This window comes from Salvelinus namaycush, chromosome 35 (genome assembly GCF_016432855.1).
Source record: "Salvelinus namaycush isolate Seneca chromosome 35, SaNama_1.0, whole genome shotgun sequence".
NCBI lineage: Eukaryota > Metazoa > Chordata > Actinopteri > Salmoniformes > Salmonidae > Salvelinus > Salvelinus namaycush.
This window is the reverse complement of record NC_052341.1, coordinates 11,003,356-11,023,056: the sequence shown is the minus strand read 5'-3', so window position 1 is coordinate 11,023,056 and position 19,701 is coordinate 11,003,356. Positions and strand designations below refer to the sequence as shown.

The 19,701-nt window shown below is 44.5% G+C and overlaps 1 protein-coding gene across 1 annotated transcript in view; it reads left to right on the top strand.

The window, feature by feature from the left end:
- Positions 1 to 19,701, top strand: part of wdr27 (WD repeat domain 27) — a 150,017-nt gene that overhangs the window by 41,109 nt on the left and 89,207 nt on the right. Inside the window, exons 16-18 of the mRNA XM_038974620.1 lie at positions 1,400 to 1,536; positions 5,683 to 5,780; positions 7,067 to 7,188. Of these exons, the coding sequence (XP_038830548.1) occupies positions 1,400 to 1,536; positions 5,683 to 5,780; positions 7,067 to 7,188 (357 nt within the window). The remainder of the gene's footprint in view (positions 1 to 1,399; positions 1,537 to 5,682; positions 5,781 to 7,066; positions 7,189 to 19,701) is intronic.

Here is a 19,701-nt window from a genome sequence, read left to right as displayed (position 1 = left end):
AAGGTCTTTCCTCCATTTAAAGGGATAGGACCCAGATTCCGTTCCCTATGGCTTCCACTAGCTGTGAACAGTCTTTAGACATTGTTTCAGGCTTTTAGTCTGAAAAATGAGGGAGAATGACCACATTGAGTGAGTGGATCCTGGGATGTCCCCAGAGCTCTTTGCTGCGCACGACCGAGAACGCGCCTTTCTTGTTTTTCTGTTATATTGACGACGCTATTGTCCGGTTGAAATTTTATCGATTATTTAGGCTAACAACAACCTGAGGATTGATTATAAACATCGTTTGAGATGTTTCTACGAACTTTACAGATACTATTTGGAACTTTTGTCTGCCTCTTGTGACCGCATTTGAGCCATTGGATTACTGAACAAAACGCGCCAACAAAATGGAGGTTTTTGGATATAAAGAGGGACTTTATCGAACAAAACTAACATTTATTGTGTAACTGGGAGTCTTGTGAGTGCAACCATACGAAGATCATCAAAGGTAAGCGATTAATTTTATTGCTATTTCTGACTTTCGTGACTAATCTACTTGGCTGCTAACTGTTTGTAATGTTTTGTGTGCTGAGCCCTGTCCTCAGATAATCGCATGGTTTGCTTTCGCCGTAAAGCCTTTTTGAAATCTGACACGGCGTCACGATCTTCTTTGGGAGAAAGAGAGGAGGACCAAAACGCAGCGTGATGTGAATCCATTCTTCTATTTATTAAACGAAGAACACTTAAACAAACTATACAAACTAAACAAAATAACAAACGACCGTGACGCTAATGAAACCGAGTGCAGACATGCAACATCAACTAACATAGACAATCACCCACAACCCACAATGACAAAACAGGCTACCTAAATATGGTTCCCAATCAGAGACAACGACTAACACCTGCCTCTGATTGAGAACCATATCAGGCCAAACACAGAAACAAACAAACTAGACATACAACATAGAATGCCCACTCAGATCACACCCTGACCAAACAAAACATATAAACATACAAAGCAAACTATGGTCAGGGCGTGACACACGGCGGCTGGATTAACAACAAGTTAAGCTTTATTTTTATGTATTGCACTTGTGATTTCATGAAAGTTAAATATTTATAGTAATTTAATTAGAATTTGGTGCTCTGCAATTTCACCGGAAGTTGTGGAGATGGGACGCTAGCGTCCCACTGATCCATAAGAAGTTAAATAACTTCTCATAATAACCCTTATTAAACAGTCATCAAATGGTTGGCCCTCAGCTGAGACGGATGCCAGATAATTAAAGTTATTCATCAGGTAGTGATTGGTTTGGTAACACTTAACCAAACACACTTTTGGTAACATTCTGCAGATATGTTTCATAACTTGTTATAAACCATTTGTAAGCTTTTATAACTATTCTTCCTTCAGGGGGGTGATGAGAAGTTCTCAAAAACCATCCGGGGGGCTCAGTTCTACTACCTGGATAAGTTCCTGTTACTGGCATCTGGTCCCTCCCTACACCTCTACCTGTATCACCTGGACAACACACAGGACGACATTAAAAGGTAAGGATATGAAAGATAGAAAAGTATATAGATTGATAGATAGAAGTTGCCTCTGCTGACGTATGACCCCTCCTTACACCGGTATCTCTATAACCTGGCTGGATATCACACAGGATGACATTAAAAGGTAATGATAGGAGCAATATTTTAATGATAGGAATCACATTTTAATTATATGAACAACACATACTCATCTGCCATTGGGCTTGCTGGTGGATAGGGCAACAAAAGGTTCCCAACTTCTGGCTGTCCTTGGTCATCTTCTCCACTGTGCCCCAGTTCTGCTGGTGTTGGAGCTCAGTCTCCATCGTTCTATTGTACATTTCAACCAAACATGTAACAAACATGTATAATAGCTCAGCTAGGAAGCACTAATCTTTGATTGCATCTGGGAGGAGGCTATTGGTACATGTTTGGATATCAACAGATTTTTATTTTATGTGTCATCCCAACAATTCATACTGAACAAAATATAAATGCAACATGTAAAGTGTTCCATAACATGTAAAGTGTTCCAGAAATGTTCCATAAGCAGAAAAAGCTTAGCTAGCTAGCTTTGTGCACACATTTGTTTACATCCCTGATAGTGAGCATTTCTTCTTTGCCAAGAAAGTTAATCCACATGACAGGTCTGGCATATCAAGAAGATTAAACAGCATGATCATTACACAGGTGCACCTTGTGCTGGGGACAATAAAAGGCCACTCAAAAATGTGCAGTTTTGTCACACAACACAATGACACAGATGTCTGAAGTTTTGAGGGAGCGTGCAATTGGCATGCTGACTGCAGGAATGTCCACCAGAGCTGTTGGCAGAGAATTGAATGTTAATTTCTCTGCCATAAGCCGCCTCCAACATCATTTTAGAGAATTTGGCAGTATGTCCAACTGGCCTCACAACCACAGACCACATGTAACCACGCCAGTCCAGGACCTCAACATCTGGCTTCTTCACCTGTGGGATCGTCTGAGACCAGCCACCCAGACAGCTGATGAAACTGAGGAGTATTTCTGTCTGTAATAAAGCCCTTTTGTGCGGAAAAACTCATTCTGATTGGCTGGGCCTGGCTCCCCAGTGGGTGGGCCTGGCTCCCGAGTCAATCAATCAATCAAATGTATTTATAAAGCCCTTTTTACATCAGCCAATGTCACAAAGTGCTATACAGAAACCCAGCCTAAAATCCCAAACAGCAAGCACGGTGGCTAGGAAAAACTCCCTAGAAAGGCAGGAACCTATGTGGGTGGGCCTTTCCCAGTCATGTGAAATCCATAGATTAGGGCCTAATTTACTTTTTTTCAATTGACTGATTTCCTTAAATGAACTGTAACTCAGTAAAATCATTTAAATTAGTTTACAGTCACATCACAGTCACATACTTACCTGCATTCCTGAAAATCACTTCTGAGAACACATTTGTAGGAGAGAGAGAGATGCATAGGGCAAAGGACAAGAGTTGGCTCTCCACTTCCTGTTTATGATCAAACCAACAAGTTTATATTCTACAGTATCATGTTAACATGTCCTGACTGGGGTATGGAATGCATGTGGGAAGATCACCAACGAGGAGATAGCCATGCCCAGCACGTTAGCCGAGAAACGCTAAGCAAGGGGACATAACAACAATTATTGATTCCCATTCAAAATCCTATTTTCCCTAACCTTAACTCCTAACCCTAATTCTAACCCTAACCCTAATTCTAACCCTAAACCCTAAGCCTAAAATATGCTTTTTCCTTGTGGGGACTGGCGAAATGACCCCACTTATCCGAATTTTCCTTGTTTTACTATCCTTGTGAGAACGTCTGGTCCACACAAGGGTATAAAAACTAAAACACACACACGCAGCATATGTTTTACTATCCTTTTGGGGACCTACAATTGATTTCCATTCAAAATCCTATTTTCCCTAAGCTTAACCCTAACCTTAACCCCTAACCCTAACACCTAACTCTTATTGTAACCATAACCCAAACCTAACCCCTAAGCCTAATATAGCCTTTGTCCTTGTGGGGACTTTTGGGGATTTCCCGCACCCACAAGGATAGTAATACACACACACACACACACACACACACACACACACACACACACACACACACACACACACACACACACACACACACACACACACACACACACACACACACACACACACACACGCCTGAGTCTCTCTCTCTACAGAGCATGCTGCCTGTATTATAATTTCCTCCAGACTGAGTCTCTCTACAGAGCATGCTGCCTACATGATCATTTATTCCAGACTGAGTCTCTCTCTACAGAGCATGCTGCCTGCATGATCATTTATTCCAGACTGAGTCTCTCTCTACAGAGCATGCTGCCTACATGATCATTTATTCCAGACTGAGTCTCTCTCTACAGAGCATGCTGCCTGCATGATCATTTATTCCAGACTGAGTCTCTCTCTACAGAGCATGCTGCCTACATGATCATTTATTCCAGACTGAGTCTCTCTACAGAGCATGCTGCCTACATGATCATTTATTCCAGACTGAGTCTCTCTCTACAGAGCATGCTGCCTGTATTATAATTTCCTCCAGACTGAGTCTCTCTGCAGAGCATGCTGCCTGTATTATAATTTCCTCCAGACTGAGTCTCTCTGCAGAGCATGCTGCCTGTATTATAATTTCCTCCAGACTGAGTCTCTCTACAGAGCATGCTGCCTGTATTATAATTTCCTCCAGACTGAGTCTCTCTACAGAGCATGCTGCCTACATGATCATTTATTCCAGACTGAGTCTCTCTACTGAGCATGCTGCCTGCATGATCATTTATTCCAGACTGAGTCTCTCTACAGAGCATGCTGCCTGCATGATCATTTATTCCAGACTGAGTCTCTCTCTACAGAGCATGCTGCCTACATGATCATTTATTCCAGACTGAGTCTCTCTCTACAGAGCATGCTGCCTACATTATCATTTATTCCAGACTGAGTCTCTCTCTACAGAGCATGCTGCCTGTATTATAATTTCCTCCAGACTGAGTCTCTCTACAGAGCATGCTGCCTACATGATCATTTATTCCAGACTGAGTCTCTCTCTACAGAGCATGCTGCCTACATGATCATTTATTCCAGACTGAGTCTCTCTCTACAGAGCATGCTGCCTGCATGATCATTTATTCCAGACTGAGTCTCTCTCTACAGAGCATGCTGCCTACATGATCATTTATTCCAGACTGAGTCTCTCTCTACAGAGCATGCTGCCTACATGATCATTTATTCCAGACTGAGTCTCTCTCTACAGAGCATGCTGCCTACATGATCATTTATTCCAGACTGAGTCTCTCTCTACAGAGCATGCTGCCTGCATGATCATTTATTCCAGACTGAGTCTCTCTCTACAGAGCATGCTGCCTACATGATCATTTATTCCAGACTGAGTCTCTCTCTACAGAGGATGCTGCCTACATGATCATTTATTCCAGACTGAGTCTCTCTCTACAGAGCATGCTGCCTACATGATCATTTATTCCAGACTGAGTCTCTCTCTACAGAGCATGCTGCCTGCATGATCATTTATTCCAGACTGAGTCTCTCTACAGAGCATGCTGCCTGCATGATCATTTATTCCAGACTGAGTCTCTCTCTACAGAGCATGCTGCCTGCATGATCATTTATTCCAGACTGAGTCTCTCTCTACAGAGCATGCTGCCTACATGATCATTTATTCCAGACTGAGTCTCTCTCTACAGAGCATGCTGCCTGTATTATAATTTCCTCCAGACTGAGTCTCTCTACAGAGCATGCTGCCTACATGATCATTTATTCCAGACTGAGTCTCTCTACAGAGCATGCTGACTGCATGATCATTTATTCCAGACTGAGTCTCTCTCTACAGAGCAGTAGTATATCATGGCTAGCAGTCGTCAGTTCAACACCAGTTATTGGGGGTGTAGGGCAGTATTTTTAGGCCAGGGCCCGTTTTCATTCAAAGTCTCAGAGTAGGAGTGCTGAGTCAGGATCATTTTTGTTTTTTAGATCACAATGCCCAATGATTTTGAGACACTTTTTGAGTATGGGCCCGCATCTGACTTGAATTACTAAGTACCCAGACTGGAAGCTTACAGTATATATCTAGTTTCCACGATTTAACTCCAAGCACAAATCTATCTTTATTCTTGTTCAGGTACCAGCAGAGGAGTGCCATCAAACTGACAAGATGTTTAGAGACAAAGTCAGGAACAGACATCACTGCTGTGTCAGTCATCAATGACTTCTACTCCTGTATCCTTCATCACTCAATCCAGTGATCACTGTAACTGAGAAATATAGGATCAGTATCCAATCTCTCCTCAAACCGAGGTAGCAGTTCATTCATGTCTTAGATCATCGTTACCAAAAGCATTCATCTACCCTCATAGCTACTTACCATAGTAGTTTATTCTTAATATTAGTGACACTATTTGATAGTATTTATCTACAGTTAACACAATTCTACAAAGCCTTTGGTTATGGATCACAATCTGTAGAGAGTCTTTATCACTAGCGCTGATCAACAATAACCCATATCATTCACTGACTGACAGCAAGGAATCTCTTCAGAGAGCAGTCTCCATTTCTAAGCAAACTCACAAATAACACAGTAACACACAGAGAGTGGAAAATCTTACACAATCATCGGATGTCTACTTTCCTTTCTACTTTGTCCGTTGCCAAGCACAACGCAGCTTAATACCTCAGTAAAAACGACACTCAGTCCTCCAAACATTGCTATAAATGGACTTTAGGGTTCAGAGGATTTATTAGAAAATAAATGTATTGTAAAACTCTTTAACAAGGAGACATTCGGGATGGAGACATTCCTGAAACATTCAAGTAATTGTCAGTGTCCCAAATGGCACCCTATTCTCTTTACAGTGCCCTATTCCCTCTGGGTCCTGATCAAAAGTAGTGCACTAAATATGGAATATGTTGCTATTTGGGATGCAGACATCGTGTTGATTTAGTGCCAAGATCAACTGTGGCAGACCGGAGGCTACACGTGAGGTTTGAAGCCCTTCCTGAGCAGAATAGGTTAGAGCAGCAGGACCTGGTGCTGTGGTGGATATGACACGGTTGTGTTACCAGAATGGTTTCATAAAACATATTGAAATGAATGGTTTATTCTCACTGAGTGGTATAACTTACTGGAGTTTCACTTGAAGGGGCAATCGGCAGTTGCTACATACATTTTTTTAAACTTATAAATTGATGATATGTACCCATTGAGTCTTGAAAAATATAACTTATAAATGCCTCATGTGCTTAGTTCAACTGTTGTACCCCATAGCTTCAAAACATGGTTAAAACTGTAGTTTTGATGTCATGGATGGTATCCATAGCTCTTTGAGAGTGGTTACATTGTTCCAGCCCCATCCCTCAGCTTTTTACTGAAACGGGCAGGAAGGATGCTTTGTTATTGTTTCTACTCCTGATTGCCCCTTTAAGAATGATCAATGTGAGTTTCAGAGTGAAACTTAACTGCCCATTGAGTACTGTAATGGACTTTCCTTAGCAGCTGTATGTGTCAGACATAGTGCTGGTGAGTGGTGCTGACCGCTCCATCCAGGTGTTGGACATGAACACAGGGACAGTGGCCTCACAGCTCCCTGATGCCCACAGCAGAGCTGTCCATCACATCACACAGAACAAGGTAAGAAGAGAACCCTGAGCACACAACAGTCACAACACATTCAAAACCACTACATAGGCTAGCATAAACATTTACCAGGAGGAGGCTTCATCTGGGTTCAAGAAAGCAGCCCTATATGTTGTAAAATGTGTTTGAATTATGACCGTTCTAGGATGTACATGGAACAGTTCAGATGACATTGTCGGATGTTGAAGTGATTGAGGTGATGTCACTAGGGTTTTTCGTTCAGGAAAGGTCAGAGAGGGATGGAGTTAGTGATTAAAATACCACATAATGGTTGAGTCTATAAAAGCTGAAAGCTCATGGTCTGAGGTCACTTCCTTCCCTCAGTGGGGCTGTGATGGCACACTCCTCCATCTCTGGAAAGCACACTGGGTTCCTCGAAAGATGCAGCTTTATAGGTCAATAAAATCACTCTGAAATCCATTAAAGCAAACCCTTTCCTAGTAATATGCCACCATGTTTTACTGTAGATCGGAATTTGGTGCGTTTGGCTAGCAAATTTATTGCAAGTGTGTATCCTAAAAGTAGTGCATCACTAAAAGCAAGTTTACCGGAGGACAGATTGGAGTGGAAAAGTGCACAGTCGTCTTGTCTTGGTACGTCCGCAACACCCATACTGCAGTCAGACGATGTAGTCCTTGGCAGACCAGACATAGGTATTATATTATTTAAGGAGCCGTATTAGTTTACCTTAAAGCTCATAGGGATCTGGTCAAACTGTGTAGGAATAGGGTGCCTTTTGGGACTCAGCCTTTAACTCTTTCACAGTCCTCCCACGACACAGAACTTTTCTGGAGGACATAATGAAAGTGAGCTAGCTTGCCTTGGGCGCGCATGCAGTGGTACATCAGCAACACCCATCTTCCATCATACTGGACTGTCAGAGGATGTATTCCTTGGCATACCAGACATGGGTGTTGTATTATATAAGATGATAGGGTCTTAGCCTACGTTGTGTAAGAAACAAATCTCTTTCTGGGGATGAAAGTGTCAGGCTGTGGTGTGAATGAAGAAGACCGTGATGGGACAGTGGATATATCCTAAATGGCACCCTATAGGCCCTTGTTAAAAGTAGTGCACTATAAAGGAAATAGGATGCCATTTAAGATGTAATCAGTGTTTCCAAGAGTGAAGGACTCGTTGAGCCATCATCGGTATAATTAATCTATCTTAGGAGTAAAGCCACACTCTCTCACACACACACACACACACACACACACACACACACACACACACACACACACACACACACACACACACACATGCACACACACACACATTGGTTAAAAGTAGTGCACTATATGGGGAATAGGTTTCCATTTGGACCGGAGCCCAAGAGTGGTCTCAGCCTCAACCAGTGCATGGAAACATATGGAAATATCCTTTGTGCAGTAAATGCATGCATGTTCAATAAATGATACAAGTGTATAGGAGGGGTGTGCATATCATTCCAGTCTTTGACATAACTGTCAAATTAATTCAACATGTTTCAGAGCTATTTCTATTTAAAATATTATATATTATGTCTCATACAAGACCAAGTTATTAATATGAAACCAAGCCAGTTTTGTAACAATAGGAATATCTATAAGTAGCCATGTTTTATGTATCTGAGATATGTCTGGAATATTTAATCGCTCACAGACACAGACAGTAGATAGGGGGACAGACAAATGAACAGACAAATTGATAGACAGTAAGACAGAGACCGACACGTGGACCGAGACGTGGACCGACACATGGACAGACAGAAGACAGGCAGAAAGACAGAGACTGACACATGGACAGACAAGCAAACAGACAGACAATGATCATGGGGTTGAACTGAGTAAAACTGGAACAACAGGATGGTTGCACCCATTGACCCGACTATGTTTACTGTGAAGAGGGGGCACGGATCTACTCTCGTGTTGACCTGACCCGCCCAACACAGGCCTTTGACACACACACACACACACACACACACACACACACACACACACACACACACACACACACACACACACACACACACACACACACACACACACACACACGCTGCATTGTCATCACTCAGAGAACACACACACACAGTCACAGAGGCAGTAGCCTGGATTAACTGGGTGAACTGCACCTAGTGGCCTGGCTTAACTTGCATTAACCCATCCTGATCCCTCCTTCAGCTGGGAACCACTCTCCCACCGCCTGCTCTCCCACCGCCTGCTCTCCCACCGCCTGCTCTCCCACCGTCTGCTCTCTCCCACCGCCTGCTCTCTCCCACCGCCTGCTCTCTCCCACCGCCTGCTCTCCCACCGTCTGCTCTCTCCCACCGCCTGCTCTCTCCCACCGCCTGCTCTCTCCCACCGCCTGCTCTCTCCCACCGCCTGCTCTCTCCCACCGCCTGCTCTCCCGCACCGCCTGCTCTCTCCCACCGCCTGCTCTCCCACCGTCTGCTCTCTCCCACCGCCTGCTCTCCCGCCGTCTGCTCTCTCCCACCGCCTGCTCTCCCACCGCCTGCTCTCTCCCACCGCCTGCTCTCTCCCACCGCCTGCTCTCTCCCACCGCCTGCTCTCTCCCACCGCCTGCTCTCTCCCACCGTCTGCTCTCTCCCACCGCCTGCTCTCCCACCGTCTGCTCTCTCCCACCGCCTGCTCTCTCCCACCGCCTGCTCTCCCACCGCCTGCTCTCCCACCGTCTGCTCTCTCCCACCGCCTGCTCTCTCCCACTGCCTGCTCTCTCCCACCACCTGCTCTCCCACCGTCTGCTCTCTCCCACCGTCTGCTCTCTCCCACCGCCTGCTCTCTCCCACCGCCTGCTCTCTCCCACCGCCTGCTCTCCCACCGCCTGCTCTCCCGCACCGCCTGCTCTCTCCCAACGCCTGCTCTCTCCCACCGCCTGCTCTCTCCCACCGCCTGCTCTCTCCCACCGCCTGCTCTCCAGCACCGCCTGCTCTCCCGCACCGCCTACTCTCCCGCACCGCCTGCTCTCTCCCACCGCCTGCTCTCTCCCACCGCCTGCTCTCCCGCACCGCCTGCTCTCTCGCACCACCTGCTCTCCCACCACCTGTCTCCCTCGGCCCAAAGACGTCTGGCACCCTTCTCTTTCACGCAACATAGGATAGCATAGAATGTAGGCTGCAGCCTATCCCCTATGTAGTTCACTACTTTTGAGGCTAGATGGCGAATCAGTAGAGTGAGAGTCAGGGTAAAGTAGTGCACTATATAGGGAATAGGGTGCCATTTGGGATGCAGACAGTGTGTTGAGTCTCTTTTCACCATGTCTTTTCCTAGTCACGCCACCCCATTGTGTGCAGCGCATTGTGGGCCGGCTGTACCGGCCATGGCATGCTGACCTGTGTTGACTCAGGCGGCACGCTGCGTCAATGTGGGGTCATCCCTCTTTCTGGGTGCCTTAGGGCTATGGGGCCACCTGGGCGCTGCCTTGGGGTCTTAGGGACAGTGCAGGGCACAGGGGCCGGAGGGGTAATGCCTCAGGATCATCATGGGGAATGTCTTTCTATGCCTGGAAAGACTGTGTACATAATATAGCACACACACACACACACCAGAACTCACAAATACACACACACACACTAGGGATGCGCGGATTGACTCATAACGCACAGTCCCAGCCGTTATATCTGCGGGGGTGGGTTTAGTGACATGAAATATTGTATGGATGAAGGGCGGGTTTAGTGACATGAAATATTGTATGGATGAAGGGCGGGTTTAGTGACATGAAATATTGTATGGATGAAGTGCGGGTGGGTTTAGTGACATGAAATATTGTATGGATGAAGGGCGGGTTTAGTGACATGAAATATTGTATGGATGAAGGGCGGGTTTAGTGACATGAAATATTGTATGGATGAAGGGCGGGTTTAGTGACATGAAATATTGTATGGATGAAGGGCGGGTTTAGTGACATGAAATATTGTATGGATGAAGTGCGGGTGGGTTTAGTGACATGAAATATTGTATGGATGAAGGGCGGGTTTAGTGACATGAAATATTGTATGGATGAAGGGCGGGTTTAGTGACATGAAATATTGTATGGATGAAGGGCGGGTTTAGTGACATGAAATATTGTATGGATGAAGGGTGGGTTTAGTGACATGAAATATTGTATGGATGAAGGGCGGGTTTAGTGACATGAAATATTGTATGGATGAAGTGCGGGTGGGTTTAGTGACATGAAATATTGTATGGATGAAGTGCGGGTGGGTTTAGTGACATGAAATATTGTATGGATGAAGGGCGGGTTTAGTGACATGAAATATTGTATGGATGAAGGGCGGGTTTAGTGACATGAAATATTGTATGGATGAAGGGCGGGTTTAGTGACATGAAATATTGTATGGATGAAGTGCGGGTGGGTTTAGTGACATGAAATATTGTATGGATGAAGTGCGGGTGGGTTTAGTGACATGAAATATTGTATGGATGAAGTGCGGGTGGGTTTAGTGACATGAAATATTGTATGGATGAAGGGCGGGTTTAGTGACATGAAATATTGTATGGATGAAGAGCGGGTTTAGTGACATGAAATATTGTATGGATGAAGGGCGGGTTTAGTGACATGAAATATTGTATGGATGAAGGGCGGGTTTAGTGACATGAAATATTGTATGGATGAAGGGCGGGTTTAGTGACATGAAATATTGTATGGATGAAGTGCGGGTGGGTTTAGTGACATGAAATATTGTATGGATGAAGGGCGGGTTTAGTGACATGAAATATTGTATGGATGAAGGGCGGGTTTAGTGACATGAAATATTGTATGGATGAAGTGCGGGTGGGTTTAGTGACATGAAATATTGTATGGATGAAGTGCGGGTGGGTTTAGTGACATGAAATATTGTATGGATGAAGTGCGGGTGGGTTTAGTGACATGAAATATTGTATGGATGAAGGGCGGGTTTAGTGGCATGAAATATTGTGTGGATGAAGGGCGGGTTTAGTGGCATGAAATATTGTATGGATGAAGTGCGGGTGGGTTTAGTGACATGAAATATTGTATGGATGAAGGGCGGGTTTAGTGACATGAAATATTGTATGGATGAAGGGCGGGTTTAGTGACATGAAATATTGTATGGATGAAGGGCGGGTGGGTTTAGTGACATGAAATATTGTATGGATGAAGGGCGGGTTTAGTGGCATGAAATATTGTGTGGATGGAGGGCGGGTTTAGTGGCATGAAATATTGTATGGATGAACGGCGGGTTTAGTGGCATGAAATATTGTGTGGATGAAGGGCAGGTTTAGTGGCATGAAATATTGTATGGATGAAGGGCGGGTGGGTTTAGTGTCATGAAATATTGTATGGATGAAGGGCAGGTTGAATAAAGAGAAGATAATACATAAAAAAATCCATGAATGTATCATTCTTGTGCAATTTATATCTATAGGCTACATTGAGGTTTTTATTTCATTATGTTAATGCTATATTGCATTAATGTGTGAGCCTAAGCTTTAGGGCCTAACTGTACGTGGGCCAAATAGCCTACACTCCAATCACCAAATACTTTTGGGAACAGGCAGAAAATGTTAACGCTGATCCACGGAGGCAAAAAGAACAATGTCAGAGTTTAATTCAGGAAGAGAAAAGCTGTGAAATGGGACAGTTGAAAAAACAGTGAAGGGAGGTCCAGAAAAGTCATGTTTGGGAAAGATTTGGTCAAGTGTTAAAGAGGAGGATAGCAGTGCCGGTTGTGATGATTATGAGGGGCTGTACAAATTCCACAGTCACAAGACGGGGACTTCAAATAGGCCTATAGCACGTCAAGGGAACTGTAGCCAACTGTTCAGTTGGGTTACATGGGAACTGTAGTCTACTGTTCAGTTGGGTTACATGGGAACTGTAGTCTACTGTTCAGTTGGGTTACATGGGAACTGTAGTCTATTGTTCAGTTGGGTTACATGGGAACTGAAATCTGGACACTGACTGTCGGTCTATAACCTCTCACAAAGCAGTAAAATGATACACCAACATTTTGACTGAGGAACAGGAGTGGAGAAATATGATTTATTTCTTTCAGCATCTTGAGAAAATGCAAATGAAAAGTTAGATACCGTCTGTAGAGGTGCTGTCTTTATCAGCATCATTGAAGCTGATAGTATTTCAACCACAAAATATGCACCCAAGCTGCACTTAAATCTGATCAGAAACATGTTGGGTCGTTTTCACAGCTTTGTCAAACTGATGTCATTTGGACATTTTGCACAGAAAATCGTTCCTGTTTATTTTTGGTTATTGCATTTTCTTCCCGGTTCCTAAATGTCTTTGCTCAGCAAAAAAGGCAGAGATGACAGAGAGAACTGTACCGATGTGAACTAGGTTGATAATTATTTCTGTCGATTTATGACATTCTGGTGAGGAAGGGTTAATTTAGTCTTCTAGGGCAACATTAATGACAGAAGAGGAGCTACATCTATCTAATTATAGACAAGTTGACTAACAAATAGCCAACAAAATGTTGGAAATTATAAGCAGAAACAAATCTAAATCAGGCAAAAACAATTCTGTACCCCTTGTAAAAAATTATTTCCGCTCTTTTATATATTTGCGAGTTAGGGTCAGGTGAGGGCCTCAGATTTTCACTCATAGTCGGGCGGTTGTTGATGGGTTATTGGTAATTGCGGGCGGGCGAACAAAAAGCTGACACACACACACACACACACAAAGCGTACATAACATAGATAACATCCACCCTCTCCTCTCCTCACCTAATCTCCTCCCCTCACTTTCTCCGACCTTATCCCTGGGATGGCTTGGGTTCTTGCACCAAGCAAAGTTTTTTAATAAAGGTACATCAATGTAAATAAAGCTGTTTTATAAGATGTGTTGCTTACCCCCCAAAAAGTATTGAAGAGTTCAACGTAGAGGGATTTGTGTGTGCACCATATCTCTGTATATTGACCGGACATGTGGCTCAGACATTGTGAACTGAAGCAGCTTCTCCAGCACTGCTTAAACTTTCCATCTTTTCCTTTCTCTCTGCAAAGATCACCTGGAAATCATCAGAGCCGAGGCACTTCTCGGAAACTACAACTTGAAATGCTCTCTCAGACTCACTTTCCCACATTCTTACTGGAAACCTAACCTAAACAAAACAAACCTCCTCTCCTTCATTATGTGCATCATCAAAGAATCTGGTGTAAAAGTCATAAATTGACCCCATGAATATCCCTAAAGGGCAAGATGATAAAAAGTCTGTTTGTTTTAGTGAGTGAAGAAACAGCCTCACTCCAAGGTTGTCTCCAAAATGACACCATATCCCCTATATAGTACACTACTCTTGATCAGCTCTGGTCAAAAGTAGTTCACTATATAGGGAATAGAGTACCGTTTGGGGGACAGACAAAGTCTCTTATCCCATCTCGGTGGGTTGTGGTGGTGGGGGAAGATGAAAAGAATGACACATTTGTTTCCATTCCAGCATTCAGCATAGTAATGCAGCTACGCCTCTCAGCACCCTATTCAGGTGTTACCTCTACTCTGTCTCCATCTGACTCTACTGTCTCCATCTGACTCTACTCTGTCTCCATCTGACTCTACTCTGTCTCCATCTGACTCTACTGTCTCCATCTGACTCTACTGTCTCCATCTGACTCTACTGTCTCCATCTGATTCTACTGTCTCCATCTGACTCTACTGTCTCCATCTGACTCTACTCTGTCTCCATCTGACTCTACTGTCTCCATCTGACTATACTGTCTCCATCTGACTCCACTGTCTCCATCTGACTCTACTGTCTCCACCTGACTCTACTCTCTGTCTCCACCTGACTCTACTCTCTGTCTCCACCTGACTCTACTCTCTGTCTCCACCTGACTCTACTCTGTCTCCACCTGACTCTACTCTCTGTCTCCACCTGACTCTACTCTCTGTCTCTCTCTGACTCTACTCTCTGTCTCTCTCTGACTCTTTAACATTCAGGGGTTACCTCTACTCTCTCTCTGACTCTAATCTGTCTCTCTCTGACTCTTTAACATTCAGGGGTTACCTCTACTCTCTCTCTGACTCTACTCTGTCTCCACCTGACTCTACTCTGTCTCCACCTGACTCTACTCTGTCTCCACCTGACTCTACTCTGTCTCCACCTGACTCTACTCTGTCTCCACCTGACTCTACTCTGTCTACACCTGACTCTACTCTGTCTCCACCTGACTCTACTCTCTGTCTCCACCTGACTCTACTCTCTGTCTCCACCTGACTCTACTCTGTCTCCACCTGACTCTACTCTGTCTCCACCTGACTCTACTCTCTGTCTCTCTCTGACTCTTTAACATTCAGGGGTTACCTCTACTCTCTCTCTGACTCTAATCTGTCTCTCTCTGACTCTTTAACATTCAGGGGTTACCTCTACTCTCTCTCTGACTCTACTCTGTCTCCACCTGACTCTACTCTCTGTCTCCACCTGACTCTACTCTCTGTCTCCACCTGACTCTACTCTGTCTCCACCTGACTCTATTCTGTCTCCACCTGACTCTACTCTGTCTCCACCTGACTCTACTCTGTCTCCACCTGACTCTACTCTCTGTCTCCTACTGACTCTACTCTATGTCTCTCTTTGACTCTACTCTCTGTCTCCATCTGACTCTACTCTCTGTCTCCACCTGACTCTACTCTCTGTCTCCACCTGACTCTACTCTCTGTCTCCACCTGACTCTACTCTCTGTCTCTCTCTGACTCTACTCTCTGTCTCTCTCTGACTCTTTAACATTCAGGGGTTACCTCTACTCTCTCTCTGACTCTAATCTGTCTCTCTCTGACTACTCTGTCTCTCTCTGACTATTTAACATTCAGGGGTTACCTCTACTCTCTCTCTCTGACTCTACGCTGTCTCTCTCTGACTCGTTAACATTCAGGGGTTACCTCTACTCTGTCTCTCTCTGACTCTCTCACATTCAGGGGTTACCTCTACTCTCTCTCTCTGACTCTACTATGTCTCTCTCTGACTCTACTCTGTCTCTCTCTGACTGTTTAACATTCAGGGGTTACCTCCAATCTGTCTCCATCTGACTGCTCTGTCTCTCTCTGACTCTTTAACATTCATGGGTTACATCTACTCTGTCTCTCTCTGACTCTTTAACATTCATGGGTTACCTCTAATCTCTCTCTGACTCTAATCTGTCTCTCTCTGACTCTACTCTGTTTTTCTCTGACTATTTAAGATTCAGGGGTTACCTCTACTCTGTCTCTCTTTGACTCTTTAACATTCAGGGGTTACCTCTACTCTGTCTCTCTGACTCTTTAACATTCAGGGGTTACCTCTACTCTGTCTCTCTCTGACTCTCTCACATTCAGGGGTTACCTCTTCTCTCTCTCTCTGACTCTACTCTATCTCTCTCTGACTCTTTAACATTCAGGGGTTACCTCTACTCTCTCTGACTCTCTCACATTCAGGGGTTACCTCTACTCTCTCTCTCTGATTCTACTCTGTCTCTCTCTGACTCTACTCTGTCTCTCTCTGACTCTACCCTGTCTCTCTCTGACTCTTTAACATTCAGGGGTTACCTCTCTCTCTCTGACTCTACTCTGTCTCTCTCTGACTCTACTTTGTCTCTTTCTGACTCTTTAACATTCAGGGGTTACCTCTATCTCTCTCTCTGACTCTACTCTGTCTCTCTCTGACTCTTTAACATTCAGGGGTTACCTCTACTCTGTCTTTATCTGACTCTACTCTGTCTCTTTCTGACTCTTTAACATTCAGGGGTTACCTCTACTCTGTCTTTATCTGACTCTACTCTGTCTCTCTCTGACTCTTTAACATTCAGGGGTTACCTCTACTCTGTCTTTCTCTGACTCTACTATGTTTCTCTCTGATTCTCTCACATTCAGGGGTTACCTCCACTTTGTCTCTCTCTGACTCTCTCACATTCAGGGGTTACCTCTTCTCTCTCTCTCTGACTCTACTCTGTCTCTCTCTGACTCTACTCTGTCTCTCTCTGACTACTCTGTCTCTCTCTGACTCTTTAACATGCATGGGTTACCTCTACTCTGTCTCTCTCTGACTCTACTCTGTCTCTCTCTGACTCTACTCTGTCTCTCTCTGACTCTACTCTGTCTCTCTTTTACTCTACTCTGTCTCTCTCTGACTCATTAACATTCATGGGTTACCTCTACTCTCTCTCTGTCTCTCTCTGACTCTTTAACATTCATGGGTTACCTCTCATCTCTCTCTGACTCTAATCTGTCTTTCTCTGACTCTACTCTGTTTTTCTCTGACTATTTAACATTCAGGGGTTACCTCTACTCTGTCTCTCTTTGACTCTTTAACATTCAGGGGTTACCTCTACTCTGTCTCTCTCTGACTCTTTAACATTCATGGGTTACCTCTAATCTCTCTCTGACTCTAATCTGTCTTTCTCTGACTCTACTCTGTTTTTCTCTGACTATTTAACATTCAGGGGTTACCTCTACTCTGTTTCTCTTTGACTCTTTAACATTCAGGGGTTACCTCTACTCTGTCTCTCTCTGACTCTTTAACATTCAGGGGTTACCTCTACTCTGTCTTTCTCTGACTCTACTATGTTTCTCTCTGATTCTCTCACATTCAGGCGTTACCTCCACTCTGTCTCTCTCTGACTCTCTCACATTCAGGGGTTACCTCTTCTCTCTCTCTCTGACTCTACTCTGTCTCTCTCTGACTCTCTCACATTCAGGGGTTACCTCTACTCTGTCTCTCTCTGACTCTCTCACATTCAGGGGTTACCTCCACTCTGTCTCTCTCTGACTCTCTCACATTCAGGGGTTACCTCTTCTCTCTCTCTCTCTGACTCTACTCTCTCTCTCTGACTCTTTAACATTCAGGGGTTACCTCTACTTTCTCTGACTCTCTCACATTCAGGGGTTACCTCTACTCTCTCTCTCTCTGATTCTACTCTGTCTCTCTCTGACTCTACTCTGTCTCTCTCTGACTCTTTAACATTCAGGGGTTACTTCTACTCTCTCTCTGACTCTAATATGTCTTTCTCTGACTCTACTCTGTCTCTTTCTGACTCTTTAACATTCAAGGGTTACCTCTACTCTGTCTCTATCTGACTCTCTCACATTCAGGGGTTACCTCTACTCTCTCTCTCTCTGACTCTACTCTGTCTCTCTCTGATTCTCTCACATTCAGGCGTTACCTCCACTCTGTCTCTCTCTGACTCTCTCACATTCAGGGGTTACCTCTTCTCTCTCTCTCTGACTCTACTCTGTCTCTCTCTGACTCTCTCACATTCAGGGGTTACCTCTACTCTCTCTCTCTCTGACTCTCTCACATTCAGGGGTTACCTCTACTCTCTCTGACTCTACTCTGTCTCTCTCTCTCTCTCTGTCTCTTTCTGACTCTTTAACATTCAGGGGTTACCTCTCTCTCTCTCTGATTATACTCTGTCTCTCTCTGATTCTACTCTGTCTCTCTCTGACTCTTTAACATTCAGGGGTTACCTCTACTCTGTCTCTTTCTGAGTCTTTAACATTCAGGGGTTACTTATACTCTGTCTCCCTCTGACTCTTTAACATTCAGGAGTTACCTCTACTCTATTTCTCTCTGACTCTACTATGTCTCTCTCTGACTCTACTCTGTCTCTCTCTGACTCTTTAACATTCAGAGGTTACCTCTACTCTCTCTCTGACTCTACTCTGTCTCTCTCTGACTCTACTCTGTTTTTCTCTGACTATTTAACATTCAGGGGTTACCTCTACTCTGTCTCTCTCTGACTACTCTGTCTCTCTCTGACTCTTTAACATTCAGGGGTTACCTCTACTCTGTCTCTCTTTGACTACTCTGTCTCTCTCTGACTCTCTCACAGTCAGTGTTTATCGCTACTGTCTCTCTCTGACGCTCTCACATTAAGGGGTTTTCTCTACTGTCTCTCTGACTCTCTCACATTTAGAGGTTATCTCAACGGCCTTTCTTGGACTCTCTCACAGTCAGGGTTTATCTCTACTGTCTTTCTGACTCTGTCACATTCAGGGGTTATCTCTACTGTCTCTCTGACTCTCTCACATTCAGGGGTTATCTACTGTCTCGGACTCTCTCACAGTCAGGGTTTATCTCTACTGTCTCTCTCTGACGCTCCCACATTCAGGGGTTATCTCTACTGTCTCTGACTCTCTCACAGTCAGGGTTTATCTCTACTGTCTCTCTCTGACTCTCCCACATTCAGGGTTTATCTCTACTGTCTCTCTCTGACTCTCCCACATTCAGGGGTTATCTCTACTGTCTCTCTCTGACTCTCTCACAGTCAGGGTTTATCTACTGTCTCGGACGCTCTCACATTCAGAGGTTATCTCTACTGTTTCTCTGACTCTCTCACATTCAGGGGTTATCTACTGTCTCGGACTCTCTCACAGTCAGGGTTTATCTCTACTGTCTCTCTCTGACGCTCTCACATTCAGAGGTTATCTCTACTGTCTCTCTGACTCTCTCACATTCAGGGGTTATCTCTCCTGTCTCTCTGACTCTCTCACAGTCAGGGTTTATCTCTACTGTCTCTCTCTGACTCTCTCACAGTCAGGGTTTATCTCTACTGTCTTTCT